At 38.7% G+C, this 24844-nt stretch overlaps 1 protein-coding gene across 1 annotated transcript in view; it reads left to right on the top strand.

The window, feature by feature from the left end:
• LRIG3 (leucine-rich repeats and immunoglobulin-like domains 3) overlaps nucleotides 1-16088 on the top strand; it is a gene marked incomplete at its 5' end in the record, with an annotated part of 33334 nt that extends 17246 nt beyond the window's left edge. Inside the window, 11 exons of the mRNA XM_010190869.1 lie at nucleotides 704-784; nucleotides 1432-1503; nucleotides 1859-1930; nucleotides 4469-4632; nucleotides 8117-8437; nucleotides 8980-9261; nucleotides 9873-10325; nucleotides 10532-10690; nucleotides 11789-11932; nucleotides 12032-12307; nucleotides 15364-16088. Of these exons, the coding sequence (XP_010189171.1) occupies nucleotides 704-784; nucleotides 1432-1503; nucleotides 1859-1930; nucleotides 4469-4632; nucleotides 8117-8437; nucleotides 8980-9261; nucleotides 9873-10325; nucleotides 10532-10690; nucleotides 11789-11932; nucleotides 12032-12307; nucleotides 15364-15608 (2269 nt within the window). The remainder of the gene's footprint in view (nucleotides 1-703; nucleotides 785-1431; nucleotides 1504-1858; nucleotides 1931-4468; nucleotides 4633-8116; nucleotides 8438-8979; nucleotides 9262-9872; nucleotides 10326-10531; nucleotides 10691-11788; nucleotides 11933-12031; nucleotides 12308-15363) is intronic.
• Between the last annotated feature and the right edge of the window lie 8756 nt (nucleotides 16089-24844).

Raw genomic sequence — 24844 nt, 5'->3', positions numbered from 1 at the left:
TTTGCTCACAAACTCAAACTTTGGGCATCTAGCAAAAATGAAGTCCAGAGGGGTGTATGCTATGTTTTTTAAGTATACAAAGGGATAGAGGTCATAAAGAGAGGCAGTCAGGCTTGTGAGGTGTCTAGGAGTTGTGTTAGACTTTTCCTCCTAGATTTTTTTTGTTGTCCTCTAGCCCTACCCTCTTACTTGATGACACACTATTCTTTTCACCAATCTCAGATAATTAAGCTAGTGTTGTGGATGTTGTAGGAAGTAAGTGATTCACTTACTAATAAATCTCAGTGTGTTCTTTCTGTTTTCGTATTTTGAACTTGCAAAGGCATGAGTGTATTTTGTTTCAAAGGGGCAACAATTGATCCCTTCTCTTCCTATGATACTCTTTCTCTTATGATAGTCCTATATCTGAATATAGGGGAATGTGGGTTTGTTTTCTAATGATTCTAAAAATTGTTGGGTTTGTAATCTTTTTAATTATCAGTGGAAAAAGTACTAATAGTCTTCAGAGTGTCTCAGTAAGAACTGAAATGAAATAGCTTATCAGGAAGAGCTCTTAAAAAACCAAACAAACAGTCAAAAAACCCAAATAAACAAAAAATAAGGTACCACAAAGCTGTTTTAAATAATACATCTTCTTGAAGAAGTATGTAACTTGTTCTTTTTAATAGCTTTTGTGGTTTGATTTCCCTTCCCCCTTAAACAGGGATCTGAAAAACAATGAAATATCATGGACTATTGAAGATATGAATGGTGCCTTCTCTGGCCTAGATAAACTTAGGAACCTGTAAGTATTACTACAGTATTTGTATCTCACAATTCCTTAAAAAAAAAAAAAGCTTAGGTTTTTTCTGTTTCAAGGGACAAGCCTAACACTTTATGATGTTATGTTATGTTTTCTGTAGCTGAGATGGCTTGTTTTTCCTCCTGTGCCATTTTGTTCTCCATTACATGTTTATTTTCTATAAAAATAAATTCCAGATTTTTCGAGTCAAACTAATCTGAAATATTTTAAATATTACTACTATTTTTGGAAAGATTTCTTAAAGAATAAGAGTTCCTCATAATAGGAGGTAATAACTGCATTATATGACAAAAGCATACTGACAGAGATAGTCTTTGAAGAAATGCATTGAAATTTTCAAATGCACATTTTTAAAATAAAAAGACGCTTATGTCTATAGATTTAGAATAATCAGTATGACTGAACTGTACACATTAAATATCTTCTAAAATAATTGTGAAACCTATATGTTTACTCCAGGGTAATAAATGGGTGTCTTTTAGAGGTGAGATATTTTGCTGATTGGGGAAGGTTCAGTGGTGAATATTAGTCACAATTTAGAATTAAATGCCAAAAATCCAATTGTTCAGCTCAAAAATGCTTCCATTTTGTTGCATCTTTTTTTTTATTATGTACTTTATATTTTTCAGGATACTCCAAGGAAACAGGATTACATCCATTACAAAGAAAGCATTTTCTGGTTTGGATGCACTTGAACACCTGTAAGTAAGAAATTCACATTTAACCCAACAGTGGAAAAAGTGAATGTTGATACTAATTGAAGTAAAAATAGGACTTTGAAAGAAATACAGTTACCCTGGTTGCTACTGTGATCTTGAGAAGGTTCTTTTGTTTTGGAGTTATGCTGAATATGAATTTTGGAATTAATACAGAAAGTGTTATGTATTAAGCATGTTATAAAACTCCTTAATTCTCTTTCTCTATTTTTTAAGCTAGGGCATCCTTTGTATATCACTGAGGTAGAAAGCTATTCCTTAAGTCATAAATACATTCAGTCATTCAGTTTAATAAATGACTCTTTCCTCCTCTGATGTTATTTTTCTTTTTTTTCCCTAGAGATCTAAGTAACAATGCAATTATGTCAGTTCAAGGAAATGCATTTTCACAAATGAAGAAACTAAAAGAATTGTAAGTTTCTCTCTAAAGACATCACCTCTATAAAATATATCTATATCCATATAAATATATAAATAAAATTCTTGTAATATGTTGCCTAATGCAGTGATAAACTCGCACTAAAGTAACGTCAAAAGGGTATTGTCAGTGTTTTGTCATTTTTATTTTTTATGTGATGACTATGTTTAAGTGAGATAGTGTAGGATAGGAGGTGTTCATTTTCTGCTACATTTGGTGTCTAGAGTCCTTATTTTAAATTGGCTGATCGCTAATAGCTATTAGATAAGGGAGACTTTGATGTAATGTGCTGTAAGATCAGAATTGTTATCACTGAGCTAAAGCTTACTGGACCAGTGAAATGCAGTGCTGTAATTCTTTCATAAAGACCTGGTTGTCAGGGCTTGTAATTGGGTCCTTCTATCCTGTACTAGCAAAGGGGCAGATCTTCCAAGAAGTCATGAAGCGGTCACTTGGAAGAGTGTATTCTTTTAGTGAGTTTTTGAGAGTTTTGTCCACTCTTTTTCTGTTGATAAATGCAGAAAAAAGCTGTCAATGTTTCCTGTGTTTTGAACACAGATAATTCTTCCTCTTGCATATCTCTTATGTCTCCTCTATTGATACCAGCCTTCTCTAATCAGATTGGTTGTCTTGAGCTTGTGGATAATCTGTCAACAAACTAAAGAATAGCAAAAAGATGCTGCTCTCATTATGAGTAGAAACTACCTGAAGCATGTCTGGGGCTTTTCATTTGTGTTCTCCACACTCTTCTCAAGTATCACACTAGCATCTGGCTCTCTGCTTCATCTTATGGTATTACTCCATGTTGAGTGCTGCAGAAGAAGTAACAAAGAACCTTGCATATTTCCTAGAATCGGGTTGGAAGGGACTTTGAAAGTTACCTGGTTCAACCTTTTGTGGAAAATGGAGCCTAGATGAAATTATCTAGCACCCTGTCCATTCAGGTCTTGAAAATCTCCAGTGTTGGGAACTCCACCACGTTCCTGGGGAGGTTGTTCCAGTGTATGATTGTTCACACTTTAGAATATTTATTTCTTCTATCTAGACAACATTTGGTTCATTCAGAGTTCAGTTTGATATTACCTATATCCTGCAGCTGCTCTAGAAAGCTAAAGCCATGCTTCAACCCATAGTAGCCAGGGTTTTTCTGCCTTTCCTCTTCCTTAAGTTGGTTCTGGCTGATAAGTTTGCTGGACTTACTCAGCCAGATGCAGGGCAATTGCTAGACTTGGCACAAGAGAAGTGGTGAGAGCACAGTACTGACAACTAGGGGTTGATACAGATGTTTGAAGAGTGATCAAATGTGATGGAGTGACAGGACAAGACTGCTCCAGGAGGTGTAAGGTGTTACAAGATACCCGACTCTGAGCACTTCAGTGAAATAAATTTTCAGGGTTTATTGGGTTTTTTTTCTGTACTTTTCTTGAAACACGTGATAGACATCTGTTTTGTCTGAGGAAGATGTAGACATGTGGTAGGAAATACTTTCCCAGAAGTAAGATGATTTATTATAAATTCCTATCTAGTAATTTTATTCGGAGGCACCTAGAGAGTAAATCTGGAAGTAATACAACAGGTAACCACTGCATCAGGGTAGCAAAAAATGCTGTGGTTTCTCTGCCTCCTGAGAGTAACAAGAATGTCCCCAGAACTTCAGTGAAAGATGACCTGTTTCATCTCAGTGTGAACTGGTGAGCTGGCATTGCTAGGCTTTATCCATGCAGTATTAGTGTGAAAAAAAGAGTACAGAGATGCTCTTGCTTTTCTTCAAGAAAAAAATCAAGAATTGGTATGTCTTCATTTATCTTTAAAGCTGTTTCTCTTCCTGGATCCATGAATTATTTTTGGTTTTCCTCCAAGAACAGGTAAGATGTAAAGAGAGGAATTTTATTACTGTGGTTTTTTAATACATTTTTAAGGGTGAATCTGAGTTTTTAGCCAAAACTGAGAACTCTTTCTACGTCAACTCCTGATCCTAGATGCTTCACAGAATATCCTTTTGCTTTCTTGTTCTTTTTTACCCCTCTGTGATCGTAGCTATTCGCATAGGTTAGGTAAGCTGCTAACCAGTTCTGCATTTCTTGTTTCAACACTTGAATATTTTTCGTCTCCTCACTCCCCTTTTAAAACATCTTCCTCAAGATAAATTCTGACTGGAATGGAAATGAGGGAATTAAATTGTTGGCTTCCAGAGCACCTCCTTTCTGGAACATTTTTCTGCGTGCCCATTCTGTGTCTCCTACTGCTGATGGTAGTTTTGTACTGAAGACGCTACAGCCATGCCTGGCTTCCTGGGCTCGTATTTGTAGCAGAAGCTGGGAGTTCAGGATGTCGGCTTTGTAGAATGTAGGAGTCGTGACGAAAGTGTCACCACATCTGAGCTAAATTATATTGCTGTCTTTCTCTTGTGACATAGATACTTAGCCTAAAAATTTAGTTTTGTTACTGACGTGTGCTTGTATAGATCTGTAGTACAAAAAGAAAAGAAAAAAAAACAGCAAACAGGCTTTGAACGTAATTGCTTTTTCATAGGCACTTAAACACGTCGAGTCTCTTGTGTGACTGCCAGTTAAAATGGCTACCACAGTGGATGTCAGAGAATAACTTTGAGAGCTTTGTAAATGCCAGTTGTGCCCATCCCCAGCTGCTAAAAGGGAGAAGCATTTTTGCTGTCAGCCTGGATGGGTTTGTCTGTGGTGAGTATAGGCTCTATTTCTCATTCCATAGAACAAATTTTGCTGAATGCACTGATTTTTGTTGTGGTTTCTTTGATATGTTTTGATTTCTCTAATAAATGGAGAGGACTTAATATTTGTTAACATTTCCTTCTCTGTTCCCAAACTGTGATGTAGATGCTCAAAGCTTGTGGCTTTGTATAAGATGGGGAGTGACAGTTTTCTGATTTATTTCATGTATGGCATAGTACATAGCATGGCATGCAAGGGACAGCTCAATAGTTTGTGGTGGTAAATATATATGCCTCTAGATTTAAAAGATGGATATTGTTTAAATAACTATCTTTTTAAAGTGAGACATATTTTGGCAAACCTAAGATGCAATTTTTGGTTTTGATTATTTGTAAATTATTTTCATATTTCATCATTCTTGAGTTATTCCAGAGCTGAGAAAATTTGAAGGTAAAATAGCTGTACTGACCTCAGCTCCAACCATTTTTATTTGTGCTTGTTGTTATTTGGACAGTGTAGGTTATTGCCTGTATGTAAACTGTAGTTTAAAACATCCGATTACCACAGTTATGCTACTGATATTTTGTATTTCAGTATGCCAGACAGTAAATGCTAGTAAAATATTTTTACTTTAAGACTTGAGAATTTGAGGTGATAGCATCTGCCTTAAAAATGAAATTTCTTTGTCTGTTTAGTAACGTTCATTATCCCCTGTATGTCGTGTTCTCTACTTAAAGCAAAGTGAAGATAAGCATTCAGAGATGTGTTTGAGTACTCTGATACATTACATGGGAACTCTGAAAATGTCAGGAAATTAAAAGCTTAACTGGATTTCATGTATTTTTGTTCTATTAATTTTTTGTTGGTAAAGAAAATTCAAACTTTACATTATTTGGGGACAAAACTGTAACCATATTTGCCTTCTCAATAACTTTCCTTTCATAGCAAATATGACTGCTTAGTGTCTACTGTTGCCACTCATACCCTTTTTCAGTAGGAAAGCAGGCACAGAATACAAAACAGTCTACAAAAATGTTATTTTCTGCCTTTCTGTTAGCAATCAAATGTTTACTATATTAATGTTAAATAATGAGTACATGGTGCATAATCTAGCTACCACCGAAAAGAAGTTGACATAGTGCAGGAAATTACAGATTACTCAGTAGTTAATGGGATGTATATGAAGTACACATCCGTATTTATGAGAAACTCATTCTGGCAAGAAATTAAATTGGGGGTTTTAAATATATATATCTCTTATTTATCTCTTTTAGATACTGAATGCCATTTTTAATGAGTTAATTTCAAAACCTTTAAGATATATTAGCAAAAAGAGATGTACGAAGACTAAGTTGTACATTTAATATTTAAAGTAGTTGTCATGCGGAACTAGAGTCTCTTAATACAGTCAATGAGCGTTTCACAGTTTATTAAATCTTTAAAGTGGGTCGTCACTCCTTGCCTTAAATGACCACTTTTGCTTTTATAGAGTTTTCAAGAGGAGTGTTTGAAATTAGAAGAAATAATCTATTATGTATAATTTATATGAGTGTATAAATCCTCCAAATTGTGCCAAGGTACATTTTTAAAAAAGCTAGGAGGTAGGAGTTAAAAGAAAGCAAGGGCAAGGCAAGGGTTCCATATCTGTGGAGCTAAAAAAATAGAAAATTTGTGGAATTTGAGCTTCCTGAGATTGTCTTTCAAGCTGAAACAAGTCATGAGATATTTCTGTACTAAAGATAACTGTGTGAGAAAAATAGATTTTTTTTGATCGATATTAATTACTTCAGTTAACATAGTGATGCTAAAAGAGTACCATCTAGGTGATGAATAGCTTGTTTTCTGTTACACAGTAGCCAAGTAGCTTCTATATGAAGTAGTCAAGTGACTTTTATAGAATGAGAAATATATTTCTCAGAGAGAATGTGTGCATCTGTGTGTATATGTGTTTGTGTGTATATATATGTGTTTGTGTGTATATATATGTGTTTGTGTGTATATATATGTGTTTGTGTGTATATATATGTGTTTGTGTGTATATATATGTGTTTGTGTGTATATATATGTGTTTGTGTGTATATATATGTGTGTTTCTGTGATACATGTATTCAAATATACTCTGAAATTACTCTGTTCTGACAAAACACAGTTGCCAGTCTAATCTGGGACTGTTCTTCTGTATTATGTAATATCTGCTTATTTTCATCCCTTCTTCCTGCCAAACAGGAACTATCTATTGATAGTTCAACTGAAACAGAATGAAGTATGTTCTCCTGTCCTTTCACAAGGCTAATCTAAATATCTGCAATGTTTCACTTAGTTATCCCTGTGCAAAGTCAGTGAAAGTATCAACTCAATTTGTGAATAGTATAGTTTGTCTTTTTCTTTTAGACTTAAGGCATGGGTATGCAGCATGAAAACCAAATGACCTGGTTGATTCTGAAGGCCCATGCTTAGGCTTTCAGATGGGGGGATCCATGTTGCTCTGTTGCTGGAGTGCAGCTCCAGACTTGCAAATGTTCTGCAATACAGCTCAAGTTCAGCCTATCTGCACATCCCATTTTCCTTGTAACATGCAGCATGGAGGTCCTTCAAGGAAATGTTGCTTTGGCCCTGGTATGTTGTTCCCAAAGAGATGAGATATAAGGAGGCGAAGAGCTAGCTAAAACCCTGACTCTCTGCAGTGTAGGCAGGGTCTGCAGTGAGGAGTAGTTGGGACCCAGGGCTTTTGCTGCAGTGCCTGTGAAGTTTGGGCCTCTGTCTTTGTCAGGAGGTAGGGGGCATCTTGAAAACTGGGTATGCAATTAACAGAATAAACAGTTCAGAAGGCAACTAATTCTGTAAACTCACAAAAGAGTGCTTTTAAGGTAAATTTCCAATAGTAAAGGGACCTCTAGAAGCTAATCTCTTGAAATTCTTTTGTACTGCCCTGCTTAAGGGATTTTTCAGCACTGCTGCATTTGTAAGGTGGACCAAACAGCCACAAATCACTGGAACAGTGACTTTTGTACATGATTATTTTTTGTGGGTTTGGGGAAAACCCTCGACTTTAACTTGCAGTTTCTGATGGCAAAAGAACTATGCTTTCAATAAAGAAAAACTCAGAGCAGCCTGAGGTGTTGTAAAGTTGAAGGGTAGGTTTCATGACTAACATTCAGAACAGTTCTTATGGATGTCAGGGGGTAGTTCTCTCCTCTTTAGTGTTGCTGTTGAACAAACTGTACACACAGTCTGCTTTTAAATGTGCTTTCTCTTCAATAAGTGATGGCTTGGCACAATAAACTCATAAATATGGCAGCTTTAAATGCCCTAAGGCTAGCAAAATTTAAAATGGAAGCATTGTGTATCCATTTTATAAATACTTATCTGACTCTTCTCTCAAACCTATAAAACAAGACTTACAAACTCTTTCTAAAAAGAGTCTTCGGGCCTCACATATATTTTTCCTTTTTCTCTGTGTAAATGTAACTTACTTTTTCTCCTTTCTGTGCAGATGATTTTCCTAAACCACAGATCACTGTCCAGCCAGAAACCCAGTCAGCAATCAAAGGCTCCAATTTGAGTTTTGTATGTTCAGCAGCCAGCAGCAGTGATTCCCCCATGACTTTTGCATGGAAAAAAGACAATGAATTACTGCAAGATGCTGAAATGGAGAATTATGCACACCTGCGGGCACAGGGCGGTGAAGTGATGGAGTACACTACCATCCTTCGGCTGCGCAATGTTGAATTCAGTAATGAAGGGAAATACCAGTGTGTTATTTCAAATCATTTTGGTTCATCCTACTCTGTCAAAGCCAAACTTACAGTGAACAGTAAGTATGTTACTTTTTACTTGTGGGCTAAAAGTAGAATGATTTTAATCAAGATATGTAAACACAGTTTTTTGCATTCTCATCATCTGCGTATTTTAGAAGATCCCTTAATAAGATGAGATTATTTCTTAAAATATATCTAGTTCCAAGGTCACCATTCAGTTTTTACATCTGGCCCCATTGTACTAAACCATAGTGTAGGCAAAAACAAATTACAGACCCAATTTGTAGTAAATCTGACAAAATCTGCGTAACAAGATGGGTAAACATTAATCTTTTCTTCACGGGAGGTAAGTGTATACTGTGTTTCAAGGTACTATGGAAAGGTCACGTAGGAAGCTGTTATCAGAAATGAAATTTTGATTGAGGCAGTCTCACATATTTCATAGCTCCCTTCCTTTTTCTTTGCTGCCTACTGATAAATTTAGGTTGTATGCTTCTCTGGAATTTTAGGACCAATGAGGGTGTTAAGAATATACTGTGCAAAAAAAGGGAAGAGGATGTTTCATTTATTCATTTTGATATAATTAAATTTTCTTTAGTGCTGCCTTCATTTACAAAGATCCCCATGGACTTAACCATTCGTGCTGGGGCCATGGCGCGCTTGGAATGTGCTGCGGTTGGGCATCCTGTCCCGCAGATTGCTTGGCAGAAAGACGGTGGAACAGATTTTCCCGCAGCACGCAAGAGGCGCATGCATGTCATGCCTGAAGATGATGTATTCTTTATTGTTGATGTAAAGATCGAGGACACAGGCGTTTATAGCTGCACAGCTCAAAACACTGCTGGAAGCATTTCAGCTAACGCAACATTAACAGTACTAGGTAAGACATTGGCAATCCTTAATGGCGTAATCTCCTTGAAGAACAAAACTGCTGCTGAGTACTTTTTAAATTTTCAGCTGATTAAAAATAGCACTGTTATGAAAGTGCTATGTAGAAATAAAAATATTAGGAAATAATTTTTATTGACATATAGTTCTCTATTAGAAATATGGACTCCAGCACACAGTAACTGTTACAATGCAAAATAATAAAACTTAGTTATGTTTCTCAGTATGTACATGATATCTTATATGCAGGGTGGGGGGATGTGATGTTATTTTCGTTTAGAGACAGGAGACTTGGTTTAACTTTTAATTTCCTGATATTTTGTTCACCATTTTTAATCTACTTCTCTGCAATCTTAAGCATGTATGATTTGGCCTTTTTACCTTCTGAGGTAATCGAGCGTCTAGGTCTGATCAATTGACAAGTAAACAGTAGGCTCTTAAGTTCAAATTCCTTGAGTGTGTTTTTTTCTGAAATTGAGAGTAAGCTTCATTAGGCCTTACTGATGCATTTAATTTAGCTTTTCCTCATGAGCTGTGAAGAAAAAGGACATGTTCCCATTCTTGAAGGTCATGTAGAATATGAGGCCTATGCTTTCTTTTCAGAAACACCGTCGTTTTTGCGGCCTTTGCTGGATCGAACTGTAACAAAGGGTGAAACTGCAGTCTTGCAGTGTATTGCTGGTGGTAGCCCTCCACCCCGACTGAACTGGACTAAGGATGACAGCCCTCTCGTGGTAACGGAAAGACATTTCTTTGCTGCGGGCAATCAGTTACTAATTATTGTGGATACAGATGTGGAAGATGCTGGGAAATACACTTGTGAAATGTCTAATACGCTTGGAACGGAGCGAGGCAACATCCGTCTTAATGTAATTCCTACTCCCACCTGTGATTCTCCTCAAAACATTGCCCCATCACTTGATGATGATGGATGGGCCACAGTTGGCATTGTGATCATAGCTGTGGTTTGCTGTGTGGTGGGCACTTCCTTGGTGTGGGTGGTCATCATCTACCACACCAGAAGGAGAAATGAAGATTGCAGCATTACAAATACAGGTGTGTAAACCAAAGGTTTGCCCTGGAAAGGAGAAAAAATGCTTGTGGTTGCTTTGCAATGACTTTATTGTAGGAACATTTGTGTGCTTTGACTTGGAGTCAGAAGAGTGAATTGCTTGTTACCTTCAGCGCTTTGCTGACAAGTTTAAAAATGCTTTTACAAACTCTGAAGAATGCTGATTTGTGTGTATTTTTCTTCCCCACAGATGAAACAAATTTGCCTGCTGACATTCCAAGTTACCTGTCATCCCAGGGGACACTGGCTGAAAGGCAGGATGGATATGGTTCATCTGAAAATGGCAGTCATCATCAGTTCCTCACGTCTTCTGTGGGAGGTTGTTTCTTGCAGCAGAGGGACAGTAATGGTAGTTATAAAACGTTACGCAGATTTTTCTGTGTTGCTTGAGTAGCAGCAGTTTGGCTATTTTCATTCTAACTAATAACACTGAAGACACGTCTTCACTGAAGTTAGAGAGGGTGTGAAATCTATTGCTTGGGATTGCTTCAATGAAATAGTAACAGAAGCTTGGTTCTGTTCATCCAAATGGCTTTGCTTAAATAATGAAGTTTTTCTCTAGTCTCAAGAGTAAATTTAAACTGATGATCACATTTCCAAAACAATTGTCCAGAAGGAATTGCAACAGCATGTCTTCCTCTGTTACAGCTTGAAAAGGATGCTTTTAATGGAATGCAGGGATGGGTGGTAATACCAGTGTAGTTTTAGTATAATGTAACTGATTAAACTTTCCTGTTAGAAAAGTTGTTAGGGTGAGAGTCAGTAAAGGATTTAAGATGACTGGAAGTTAAAAGCTGCAGTACTTAACATTTATCCATCTGACTCTCGAGAATCCAGATCATACCTGGGTTAGGGAGGAAAAGGCACCTTGCAGAAAGGAGATTGGGGTCAAGGTACAGTCAGGAGTTGGGGCAGGTAGAAGTGAAGCAGTAGTGAGAGAGTTCTGCAGTTGTAGGGTGGTGACAGAAGCAGCCTCTTAGTGGAGCAAGAACCACAGACCCTGTCCACAGCTTTCAGGAACCAGTGAGCTGAAAGTCAGTATAGCTGATGAGCAGCCAGTGATTCCCTCAGACTCTTCCACCCAGGACTTTGTCATTAGCACTCTGTGGTCCAACAGGTGACTGTTTTACAGAAAATGAGCCTGGCTTCCACTGCTTTAGAGGAAGGAAGTGTCTGGTTCTGATGCCGGTGATTTGGTTTGTTCTGTTATCCAGGGACTGTATAATAAAGCAAAGTGTGACATGTTCTCTGTCAAGTTAATTAATTGAACAATTGCTAGAATTACCATTCTTGTCAAAAGGTCAGATTAAACTAAATACAAGCTCTAAATACACTATGAAATTTAGTTGAACAGATGGGGTTCTCAGAAGAACAAAACTTACTCAAAAAACTGTAAGCTGAAGCTTAAGAAAAGACCATATGCTGACATGTCAATTTTATTTTTAAGGCATTTGCCATCTAGATAATGGTAGTGAAACAGACTTGGAGGGTGTTGCAGATCCATTCCTATGCCACTATCTGGGGACTTCAGGGACTTTGTATTTAAAAGGAAACACATACGGCTCTGAGGCTTTTGAAGCATACAGTACAAGTAAGTTGGTGGTGTTGCTGTTGAGTTTTAGTCCTAATTTGATCTTGTGCTATGATGAATCTATATAAAAACGTGGTGGTTTTTTTTCATTTTATTTAGGTTGCAGCCCTGACCAAAGAGCAGCATGCCTGGACCCTTATGAGTCTGGGTATTTAAAGAAAAAGGAATGCTATCAATACTCGCCTCCACTGGAAGATCCCTTTGACCAATGTGTTGGCATTATTGGGATGCAGGCTACAAGTAGCAAATTGATTAACTCCATTTACACTCAAAATGAAGGAACTGGACTAAAAAGCAGAAGTTTGAACTCAGACACATTTGATTTAAACAGGAGTTTGGAACCCTCATCTATTATCAGTAACAGCACTTTCATGGGTACGTTCTAGCAATGGTTTTTGTTCAAGCTGCTCATGTCTTTGCTGTCTCATGTCCTGCTTTCAACACTAAGGAAAACTGATTTCTCATCCTTTTCTTTCCCATTCCTACAATAGGTAGTTTTGTAGTAGTGTGTAGATGCTTATATAGCTGGAGTTGTGAAAAAAAATTCTGTGCAATTTTGTGTGGACTTCTTTTTGTGGGTGTCTGTGAATTTAGTAAGGTAATATAGCATGTGGATTATAAACACTTCAGAAAGGAGGCAGAGAGAACCAGGAAACAGCTGAAGAAAGGAAGTTTGAGAGTTGTCCTTGATGTTTTGCATGTGTTCTTGTCTTTTTGTTTTCTTCTCTCCCTGAGTAGTTTGCAATACTGCAGTATCTATTTTTTAGCGCCTGCACAACTGGACTGTATGCATAGGCGTGCACACGCTCTCTCTCTCCACTGCAGTGGATGAGGTCAGTTAGTTGCCCTAGAACTAAGGGTGCCCTCTGGATACTGCCAGGAATTAGCCAGGAGATAGGCTGTATTCTGTGTTGCAAAGGGAGCAGCCTTGGGCTTTAGAACTGACTTAGATTGAAAGAGTCCTCAGGTCAATCATGATAGTCTAGTGTGGTGGTTCACCCTTGGGTGTAACTGTGAGCCCTCCTCTGCTTCTCAGGAAACCTGACTTCTAAGGCCTATGAGATACATCTCAGATGTTTGAGGTTCAGGAACAGAAAAGTGATTACAGTTAAACTGCATAATGAGTATATTTAGATTACCAGGAGATCTTAATAGCTCACATTTACATAAAAATCTCATCAGCGGCATAATTCTTATCTTTCATTTTAATATAGCTGGCAGATTTTCATAAGTTAGGATACTTAGTTAAATACACCTTAACAAACTTCAGGCATACCAGAAGTTTTGCCTGACAGGCAAAAGGTGTGGAAGGAGGGCTTAGGGCAGGTGGGGAGAGACTTGAACTCCAGTGTATGAGGATATATTGTATAACACAGTGAGCCAGAACTACTTACCCTTCAAAGTAAGACACTGTGGAAAAATGCCTTCTGCTCCTCTTTCACTCTTCTTTTCTCATGGTGTGAATGACAGAAGCGTTCCTGAAGCTCTATTCAGGGTTTACAGTCTTCATCCAGATTGCAGGGAGAGGTGGGAGGAAGGAGAAGAGCATTGCTTTACCTTTGAAGCTCCCTAAATTTTGTGGGGTGGTTTGATTGGTTGGTTTAAAATGCATATAAACCCACATATTGCTTTCATCCCTGTGATGTGTGAGCACCAAGTGCAGCCCTGGTACTGTGGATTGTCTCCCAGCTGGTGTGTCAGTGTGGCTGATCAAGGCCTGAGTCTGCTGGCTCTGCAAGGGGACTAGAGGGAATGTGCATCACTGGGCTCTTTGTTCTCAGGGGGTGGGGAGGGAGGTACAAGCTCTGAAGTTTTCCCCCTTCGAAAGCCAGATGTGCAAACTGTAAAACATTGCAGATGCCACAACATCTGGCACATGGCCTGCTGGCTGCCTGCCACCATTGCGGTGGTAGGACTGTGCAGATAGGGCTTCACCACATGTCTCCTGCAGAAAGTAGTTCCACTGTATGTGGGTATACCCAGGAGTTAATGCAGCCTCGAGGGCTCATGTTCCCCTTTCTGCCTTAAAAATCTATGCAGAGGTACTTTTTGTTAGTTCTCTGAGCTACTCCCTCACCCAGGCTGTATCATCCCCTTGGATGCTTCATAATCATTAGCACTCTTCACTCAGAGAGCCTATGGTTAGGTCTTGGAGGAAGAAGTCTTGATAGATTTCTGGTACTCAGTTGTAGATTTCCTTCTTCAACATCATCTTCAAATTCAGCCCCTCATTTGCCTCTACAATCACAATGAAGAAGACAGCTGGCATCAACATCAGTGTTGAAGCATGAGCCAGAAAGTTCACAGCTTGGATTTTTTTTTTCCCAGACAGGATTCGTGTGTAGCTTTGGCACTGTGAGGCACATCCTTTCATGTTATGTTAGGAGGAAAATTGCTCGGCAAATCATTGATGCTAATACAGACCTTGTCCAAATCCATTTTTAGTAACTTCGCAGCTTACAGTTTTACTTGAAATGTTGCTTCTAGCTTTGGGTGCAACATTTATTTATGATTGTAGTGTTAAGTTATTAATAGATACTGAGTTCTTCAAAATCAGACTGTGGCACATTGTCCTCAGAAAAAAGGTCTTTTGAGTGTCATTTACAGACACTGTGATTTGTGATAGCCGTATCTTTCTTCAGTGTCAAAAGAGAAGGCCCTTCTCGCAGATGTGTTGACACACCTTCCCAATGGTGAAGAGTGACAGGCACACTAATTATTTCCTGGCTAGTAAATCCAGATAATTATTAATAAAGATTCAGCTGAAATGCCAAAGTCTCTTTGGGCTATCTCTGTCCTAGCTAGCTGTGGGCAAAGACATGAGTAGGTGTGAGTGGAGCTTTTGGCTGGTGGGACCTTTATTTTTAATAGGAGATGCTAGCCAAAAAAAGATTGCTTTAGCATTTAGATTGCACAGTGGGAGGGAGGATGTTGTATAACCCTATACGTGCTGGGTTTTGGAGGGTGTTTTTTTTTTTTTTTTTAATTTTTGCTGAACTGCATCACAGATTCCATGTGCCATTTGTTCACTGAAGAGCAAGACAGGGAGGCTCTTCTGATATTTGCCTTAGAAAGTGTCTTGTAATACGTTTGCAGTTTGGTCTGCATGCCCATCTTCCCCCTCACCACCCTCCCCAAATTAAAACAGGCGTGGGAGTAGTCATGAAAACAAAAGTAATGAAGTTTTATGTGGTTATACATTTACTTTGGACATGTTTTCAGTGTGTCAGGTGGCAGAATCTTGCCTTATGCTTGTGATCACACAGATGTTTTCTTTCAAGGGGTAAAATAACAGTTAAGTAAAATCTCACTTCGGTTAAGTTTTGCTTCTGTAGATCCCTGGCTTACATTCTAATATCTAGCCCTTAGTGAGACACAAAACTGTTATCATCAGTATTTCTGTGCTTGCTTACTCATTGACTGTCTTTCAGGAACATTTGGAAAGCCTTTATGGAGGCCTCAGCTGGACTCTCTTTCAAGTTGTCGACAGCCAGCAAATTGCCAACCAAAAACCTCCCATAAAAATCCTCATGCCTCACTGGACTTTGATGCGGAGGCAGATGAAGATGGAAAGGAAAGGACAGTTTCTAGAGGAGAAAATAGCATTTATACTTACAAACAGTCCTTTGAAAACTTTAGGACTTCAACTTTCCAATCTTATGATTTGGATACATAGCTTCTTTTGGACCTGCCATTGATTTCTGGAACCAAAGAATACTTTGACATACTACTACCTCAGTGCAGAATTTTATTTAAAAAGGGAATAAGGAAAGGAAGGAGGGAAGAAAGAAAGCACATAATGCTATGAATTCAGAACAAATAAATGCATTTTTATTCAAATAAAGCATAATTGCCAAAAAGCTCTACGTTTTTATACAGGGATAACATTCCTTATAAAAATACTATCTTTCTAATTATTTTATAGCATTGTTTTATGCAAATAATATCTTTTGTAAATTAATGATGTAAATAATACAGCATATGTATTTCTCTGTCAGACTTCATTTTATTGAAGTGAGTAGTAAGCATTCTGATTTTGTACTGTTACTTGTACCTTTTTACAAATGGAAACTCCATGCTCTTTGCAGGTATCATGCATCTTATTTGCACATTACTTTTAATAAAATATGCTGCCATGTGGTCTCTGACCCACATTAGTGTATGAAGAATGAGAAGCGTGAATTATGTTTGTAGATAGAGGAACGTTGCATGTGTAGGTGCCTTCTGTTGCATGTCTGCACCTTTGTTTTACTAAAACTTGTATCTCTGGATTTGCAGTGTTAAATATGTTCAGCTTCTAAGAGTGGGTGGGTCCTGCCACAGCTACTGGTGGCTGTTAAGGTGGGTTGAAGCTATTTGTTGCAAAATAAGAATGCAAATCTTCCACTTTGAGAATCCCCACTGTCAGCTGTGCGTGCACAGTTGTCACGCACACGGTACTGTGCTACCACTAGTCTGCTCGTGCTCGTGTGCCAATAGTTTGTGTGCAGGTGGTGGAGGGCATGCACAGTAGATGCACAAATCCCTATCAAGCCATTTAGTAAAAGAAAATAAAAGCACTGGATGTCTGCCTGATATGATCACCCCTTAAGTGGGTTAATGTTAAGTGTTTGCCAAATTCGTGGTGCATGGCCAAGTCTTTGCTTTCCCGTACCCTTTCTGCCTTTCTTTTGCTTCTGCAACCGCTTCCACACCCAACACAAAAGGGTAATCCAAGTACAAGATAATGTTTTCTTTGGTTTAACTCATGCTTCTGTTCCTTATTCAGCTGCCCTTTTCTGGTTTTAGATGAGATCTGTGCTTTATTTAATTGCTCAGTCAAGTTGAGCAATTGTAAATTCTTGCAGGAATAAATTTGCAGTAATGAACCCAATGCCTTTAACTATGCAGAGTCAGAGAAAGAGGATTGCTTACTATAAAATGGTAATTAAAACTAAATGAAAACACTCTATTTTGGTTTTCTGTGTACCAATGCCTACTATTTTAAAAAGCTATGAATCCTGTTGTCACCACTGCATTAAAACGACGAGACTCCCAAAATGGTTAATAATATGGGACATCAGCTTTTTACATCTGTCTACTTTGAAGGTGCAAACTTACATGATTGCCAAATCGCTTCTTTTAAACTAAATGAAAAGCAGCTGTGAGAGTAGGCCATCACAGACATCATGGCTAAAGCTAGAGCAAAGGTTTCACTGCCTGGTGTAGCTGAGCTAAGGGCTTTTTGTTGTTTGTAGCCAGAAACCTGGTACCCAGATTGCGATGCAATTTCCCTTTAATTTAGACGCCAGTATTAGAGACAGGAAGTTAATCCATCCTCAGTCACTGGTGGTCTAAGTGCAGAGAATGGATTTTGCGTGCTTTAGTTGATCATATTGCCAGATTTTCTGACTCTTATTGTTAATTTGTCTTCATTGCTGCCAGATGTGCTGATGTGGTGACAGACATTGATATGGGTGTTTGATTATAATTAAGTGCATTTTGAAAGAGATTAATTTTTCCTGAGTTAAGCACAAAGCTATAAGTCAATAAGGCAAGAAATGTTGAATTTGATTCACGCAATAACTCTCCCTTTTCTTCCTCACCACCAGTGACCCTAGCCTTTTCTAGGTGGAGGAGAGCTGGGGTCCATGATAGCTTGTGTTTGTAACCAGACATTGCTTTTTGACATATCTAAAAAAAAAAACCCAAAGAATGTTAAAAACAGTAAGTACATCCTTCATTCCAGAATTAATGTTTATCCTTAAGACTCCATGTTAAAGGTCTATCATGAAAAACAAGCTTTAAATTTGTTTTCTGTAGTGGGAAAGGTTGGGAACAGTGGCGATGTAATTTTATTTATTTTTCATCTTCCTTAAATTTTTTTTTTACTCGCTGTTGGAGGGTATCAAGATCCTAATCTTCCAAGGACAGCCAAGCCTCTGTACCCAAATAAATGTTCAGGGTCAGTGTCTGAATTTTAACTGCTTCTCATCAAGCTTCATTTAGCATCCTAAAAATATGAATGACTAAAATTTTATTTGATATTTTAAATACCCAGAAATGAATGTGAATGCTCTTGAGTTGTCTGTGCTGCCAGTGTGCGTTTTCATGTTTAGCAAGTTGATTGTGCTTAAATACGGTGGCAATCTGTAAATTGCAAGATACTTGCAATATCTTCGTAGGTCTTTTTTAAGACCACTGATGTAACCAAACATCTGTTTTTAAAGGTTTACAAGTGTTTCCTTCATTCTTCTTTTTTCCTTTCTTTTTATGTTTTATTTCCTTCTCTGAAGATCAGACATTAGGGAGCTGGTAGTTTGATATTTACACAGCTGAAAGCTAAATGGTAAGATGATGTGATGAGGAAATAAATTGCAGCCGACACTGAGTAAAGCTTGCACTGCATCATACCGGCTTAGAACGAGAAGCAAGCGTTGCTGAATGACAAAACAGACATTTTGCAGTTTTATGACCACCAGCAACTGGAATCTTGTCATGGACTCACTTAAACCTTGTAAAATGTTCTTTGAAGGCAGTATCCTCTTAATGCTTTACACAACAAAATGTTTTACCCAATGGACTCATACAATGACAGTTGCTGAGGTATAGTTTCTGCAACCCCTGAATAATAATTTTAATAATTTTAGACAGATAAATGGACTTACTTGTTCACCAGTGTCTCTGAAGCAAACATTTCCTAACTGAATAACCTATATGTGTGTCTGAGGTGACAATGGAATACTGGTATAGTTTCTTAGCTGAAGTCTGTTACCATTTCAAAGACATAAAACCTTAAAAAGTGCTGCAATATTTCAGGACCAAATGCTTTAATTTAGAATTCTTAACTGGAAATGGATCTTGACAGGGCCACAGTGGCCCAGACTTTCTGCTGAAGAATATTGCTGCTTTTCCAACTGAGGACTCATTAGTATCACCAAACATTTCTTACTTCAGTGTAGGACGTTTCTTGAGCATTTTGGTCTTGTCCCTTGAATTGCTTCAAAGAAGCTTAAAATTAAGACTTAAGATTCAGGATCCATTAAACATTTGCAAAGATTTATACTGCAAACATTTACGTTCTGCCAAACTTACAAACCAGGACCATAGCTGGGGATTGTGTTTCTTTTCAAGTATAAATCTGGGCAGGAACTTTACTTGCTGCTTTTAAGACTTCTTGTCACAGGTATGACACATCTCAGAGATCTACGTTTGCTTGGTGAAGTCATCTCCCTTTCTTTCTAACATTGTGTATTGCTTTGTCACAGAGGATGTATCTGACTAGTTGGATGTTAGCTTAGCAGCTGTGTGAAATTATTTTATTAAATAAGGAAGGAGAGAGCCTCAGCCTGTTTAGTGAAGGGAGGAAACCGGTGCAGTTCTTGTTCATACCATCTTACTCAGATGAAGAGCTTACCAGATACCTTCCTTTATTATATTTCAGGGAAGTGTTACAGCAGGAAATAAAAGCCATAGTGTCTTTGCTCACTTATGTGTGGTGAAAAGTGCTTCTCATGGTTGTTTTGCCAAAGTATTAAGGTTCAGTAGTTCTGCTGAAACAGCATACGTGCACATCCTATCACTTACTGAAAAGCACAGCAGTCCTCTTGCGTTTCCCATGCTGCTTTTTCTCTTGTAGCTCAATACCACTCCTTTGGGTCCTTTGGGAACCCTCTTTGGTAACCCACAGTGCTCTGTTCCCAGTGTCTTTATTTGCCCTGTCACTGTGGTTACAGGCCAGGACAAATGTATTCAGTTTACAGAGCACAGTGCAGTCAAAGGCAGTTAATCTGTAGCGGTTGGGTGCTGGAGGAGAGGAGGGGAAGTGTGATGAGATGGGCTTAGGAAGCTCTTGGTATGAATATGCAGTAAGTGCATAATTGAGGAGACAGATACAAAATATTCACAATATAGTGCATGCATTCCTGTGCTCTTCACAATACTTTTTGTGTATTTAATTCCATTTATGCTCTATGCACTAAAATGCTAAAGGCAGCTATGCACCAAAGAGCATGTCATCTGGAGAGTTATGTCTTACAGCATCTAAAATCTCCTTTTCTGGTAGACAAAACCAAGATCCATTTGTTATTCTGTGTTTGTGTTCAAGACTAAATATTGCTGATGCAATGCATAGTTTCCCAGAGCCATGTGCTCCATGGGGTCCACGGTGTCAGAATGTGTGTGATCAATGTGACTCAAGAATGCCATGGGACAGCAGGACCTAAGAGTGAAGTTGGTAGTAATTTAAGTTCACTGCTTGTAAAACAAATTTAGACTTTGTTACTTCAGTCCAGGATTTTATTTCCCACACAACAGAGAACAGAACCAGAAATTACTGTAGATTATGGGCTACTGATAGCACTTCAACACGATCACTTTTTCTCAGGCATCAACAAGTGCTTTTGTGTTATACCCCTTCAGCTTGACTGTTGACTGTGGACTGATCACCAGCAAATGCAATGCAGGAGTTTACAATCTGAGCACCTGTATGTACCATGTTCTGAAATGAACGGTTACTAATTTTAATTGACAGAGGTAATAAGTTCCTCTAAATTTATGACAGGCTTTGAGATTTTGTAGGCCTTTACTTTAAAAGATTTGTATGCAACATGGTCTAAAGACTCCCTCATTTGCCATAGCAATGTGTGTCCTACTTATTTTCATCACTTCCTTTGTAGATGTGCATGGAGCAGCTGTGATTTGTATCCACTGCTGGATAATCAAAATTCAGGTATTGATTATGCAGCTGCTTGAAATAACATCTCCTTGAATGGTGAGGCTTCAGCTTCTTTTACAGCAAAATCATGCAAAACCACATCAGTTCCTATCCAGTTAAAGAAACTACCTTTGGCACTAATCCTGGTGTCCAGTCTACTTATTTTACAAACCTACTGAAAAAGACCGTAATGAAGGAATTTATGTTGATGTCCTAAAGTTTTGTTTATGCTGCTGTATTAGATTTTGCATTGCGGGGCTATGGCTACCGCAACAACTGGTGGGTCTTCATGCTGATTTTCTTACATATACCAGCACTTCACAGCCATATCTAATTCTGTCCTGCTGCTAATGTGCTGGCCTGCCACTTGTAAGGGAAATAGGCAGAGCTACTGTAAGTTAGAGCTACCGAGATACTGTAGAGTGAACGCAATGGAGGAAAGCTGGAGTTCCTGTCATATAAGGTGGTTTTCAGTAATTCCCGTGTTCCAAGGAAATGACTTGTCCAGTTTTTAATGTTTACTCCTTATAACACATTTCAATAAGCTTATCAAGGAGTTTGAGCTGCCACTTTCACAGCCCTTGAATGGGGCAGCTGTGGCATTTTCTGCAGGACAGAGCACTTTGGAGCTTGAGGTACCGGAGGAGGCACTTGTCTGATGCTCAGTCCACATATGACAGAATTGTTGCTGACAAAAAGCTGTACAGGTGGCAAGGAGAATTGCATCTGAAGAGATACCCAGAAATGTTAGAGGAGGTTTTCAAACTGCTTTTCAATCTCATTCTGATTCTAGAAATAAACCAGAAGGACTTGGTCTTTCATTTGGCATCAGGAGGTCCCTCCTGATCTGCCTTACTGCACGCAGAAAGATTTTGCAGACTATTGACTGATACAGTTGAAAACCAGAGAGCTCACACAGAAAAATACTTGATCCACTGGTACTACAATAATCATAACACATCTCCAAATGACGCTTTTGCTCCATGTTTTTTTAACAGCTGTGGCTCACTAGCACAGCAACAAAGAAGCTACTGTTTGAGTAAGTGGTAGAAGACATACATAAACAAGCCAACTCTTATAACTGAAACAAGCCACTCTCCAGGCCTAAAATAAACCATACTTACACTACCTGCTGCAGGGCTGTGCACCAACAGCACTGAGAAATCATCAGTGCTACAGCAGCCAACTGCCCAGAGCCCGACTTCTGCCACGCACCGATCTTATGCTCTATTAGCCTAAACTTCTTTTTCTATTAACCTTCCCTCGGGAAAGGGGAAACACAGCCTCCATCATAATTAGCTTACAGAGCCTTCCACCTAAGCTAAAGAATTGAAAGTGTCAGAGCACTCGTAGCAGCCTCATAGGTATTTGCTGTAAGCAGGGATAAGTTGATTGCTCTCAGATTTTGGCAAGGTGACAAAAACCTATGTGTAAAATAGTGCTTTGAATGAATTGAATTTCACATAACTGTGACCACACAGTAGGTAAAGTAGTAAAATTATGGCTATGATAGAAAATATGACTAATCAGAAAGCTGCATTAACTTAATGAATAAAATTATGCTTTAATGTAAACTGAGGTTTGTAAGTGCGTCATTTTTAAAATGTGTTTGTTTATTGCTCTGTAGCTTGTAACAACTGTGTTATTTCACCTACCAGCACACTCCAGCAGTTTCATCTGAAATAGCATTTTCACTCAAAGTAAGGTTTTTAAAAAAAGATTAAATCAAAAAGCAGCTCTGTGACACTGAGTCACTGAATTCATTTTAGTAAATTGCATAAATCAAAGCATCAAAAAATTCTGAAAAAATGGAAATGCTTTGATTTTTCACTTTGAAATTACTTCTTGTTGCAAAAATATTTTCTACTTTTTTTTTAATTCTTGCTTTTACATCCAGAACTGGAATACAGAGTGCAGAGCCCTTTGGGTTATCAGGGCAACACAGACCACGCCACAGAGGCTGGCGTGGGCAAAGCTGTTGCTTGTTCTCTCCCCAGTGCCTATCCCTCTTCCCAAATCCATTAGATCTGAGTTTGGCAGATCCCTGTGGATTGAATCTCATTGCCACTAGAGCATGTTTCTCCTCTTCATTTCTTCTTAGTGGTTTTGACTCAGTAAGTTTCTACCATCGCAAAGAATCAGGCTTAATATTGTGTTGTGTGAGTGAAATGTTCTGTGTACACTTTGAGAGCTGTAGGAAATTGATTCCTGTGCTTTCTGCATAACCCCAGGTGGTTTTGCTTCTGAACAACCGCTGAGTGGGCTCTCCAGTGTCACCGCTGTGCGTGCCGCAGGCAGGGAGCCGGAGCCGCAGCCACAGCCCCGCTCTTGGGGTGACTCCCACCCCGGGCTGCCTAGCTCCAGCAAATCTCAAGCAGCACCTTGGATTCAGGAGCTGTGTGAGCACCACCCAAATCTTCACTCCCATTAAGCTGACGTGCAAATAAAGGCTGCATCACACACTCATCTCTCAAACAGGACAGCTGAGGAAACTTCTTAAAGTCTATAATGTTTGATCAACTTCATTCACTTTTAAAAAACCCACCAACTTAACTAGGGACATGTTGCAGGATGATGAAAATCATATTCAGCATTCCCAAATATTGTCAGCCATCTTCCTTGCTTTCTTCAACATCTTACTGTCTTGCAGAGAAAATATTCAATAAGCAGACAGAAAAGCAAGTCATTGTAGGTGCAGAGAGGGATCTGGGAAAAACATTTCTATGTCTTTCCTCCACCCAAACCTTTCCAGCTCTCTGATAGTGTTGGACCTCTTTTCTGCTAACAGAACATTCTTAAATGGAAAAATAGGCATTTGTTCATATAGTTCATAACAATTAGAAAGTTACTGTTATATAAATTTGGTAGGATTTTTTTTTTTTAATGAGGTCTTTCACAGAGGAGTTTTGAGCCTATGTGGGCTTCCTGTTTAAGCTTCATATATTCCTCAGGAAAAAAAAAGAAAAAGAAAAAAAGAAAAGGGTCTGCTTTTTTTAGGCCAGGTGTTTTATATAGCTAAATTAAAACATGCCTGGAAAAGTTGTGGTTATTCTCCTGCCTGAAAAGTAATGCGTTTTTCTTTTCTCCCCCCTTTTTATAACATATAGTATATATCCCTTTAAACATATTCATTTCTAGTGTTTTCTGTTTGTGAATTCCCCAGTAATATTAGTTTCCTTGAAATGCTGTATTCAAAAGTGGACATTGGTTTCCTCCTCTTCCTCAAATATTCCTACAGATGTTGCTGTAAATCAATTACGGGGCTGACATAGCATTTGGCTGCCTGACAAATGTGCCATAATAATGCAGCTCAGTAAAAAGTGGAATTTCTGAGGTACTGGTTGTAACTTTTTCAATGCTGTTGTAAATTCCCAGCCATGTCAGCGCAGGTGGAAACAAAGTCATAAATGAAGTGTGTGTGTGTATGTAGAGGGTGGGGAGTAGAGGTTGCATGTACTCCTTCTTCCTAAAGAGTTCCCTAGGTGGTTCACCACTTCCATGATTTACTTCAGCTACTTGAAGCAAATTAAAAAAAGAAATCACTTCATTAATATCAAAATAATCTTGCTAACAGAGTTTTGGGAGAGAACGTGTGTGCAAATTGAAGCAAGTTGACTGTTGCTACTATGGGTATGAGCCAGACCTGGTAAGCCATGCCAAGTGTCATGGCAGAGCTTCAGGTAGTGATGAAAGAGCCATTTCAGTTGCCCACCATGGGCTTCTGCTTCTCAGAGGGCTGAGCTGAGCTGCCTCTCATTACCTTCAAAAGAAATCGGCAGTGAGCTGGAGCACTATGCTGATGATTCACAGCACTCAGCAAGGACAGGAACGTGCAATGTCCCAACATCTTTTGCTTTCCTGTTTCTTTGCAGGACTGATTCTTAAAGGCAAAAGGTTTAGATATTTCCTTTTTCCTTTTGTCCTTAGACCACTTAAAGGTAGGGTCATGTTTAGGACCACAGCTAATCAGATAGAATGGTCTGTGCTGATGAGGCGGCTCATCCAGCCTGGGTGACCATGCTGATCCTTCTGTCTCTGCTTGGGGAAGTGGCTTCCATCTGAACACATGCTGAGCCTGGCAAGGAGCTAGACCATCCTTCCCCAGAAAATAAGTAGTTTCTGGCTGCTCCCTTTGAATTCATGAGTGCAGTACTACTTGGGAGTTGTTACACAATAGCTGAGGGCAAAACATTTGGAGGTGTCTTAGAGAGAATTTG

The sequence above is a fragment of the Mesitornis unicolor genome, unplaced genomic scaffold (genome assembly GCF_000695765.1).
Source record: "Mesitornis unicolor isolate BGI_N332 unplaced genomic scaffold, ASM69576v1 scaffold8728, whole genome shotgun sequence".
In the NCBI taxonomy this organism is placed as follows: Eukaryota; Metazoa; Chordata; class Aves; order Mesitornithiformes; family Mesitornithidae; genus Mesitornis; species Mesitornis unicolor.
This window is presented reverse-complemented; position numbering and strand designations above follow the sequence as displayed.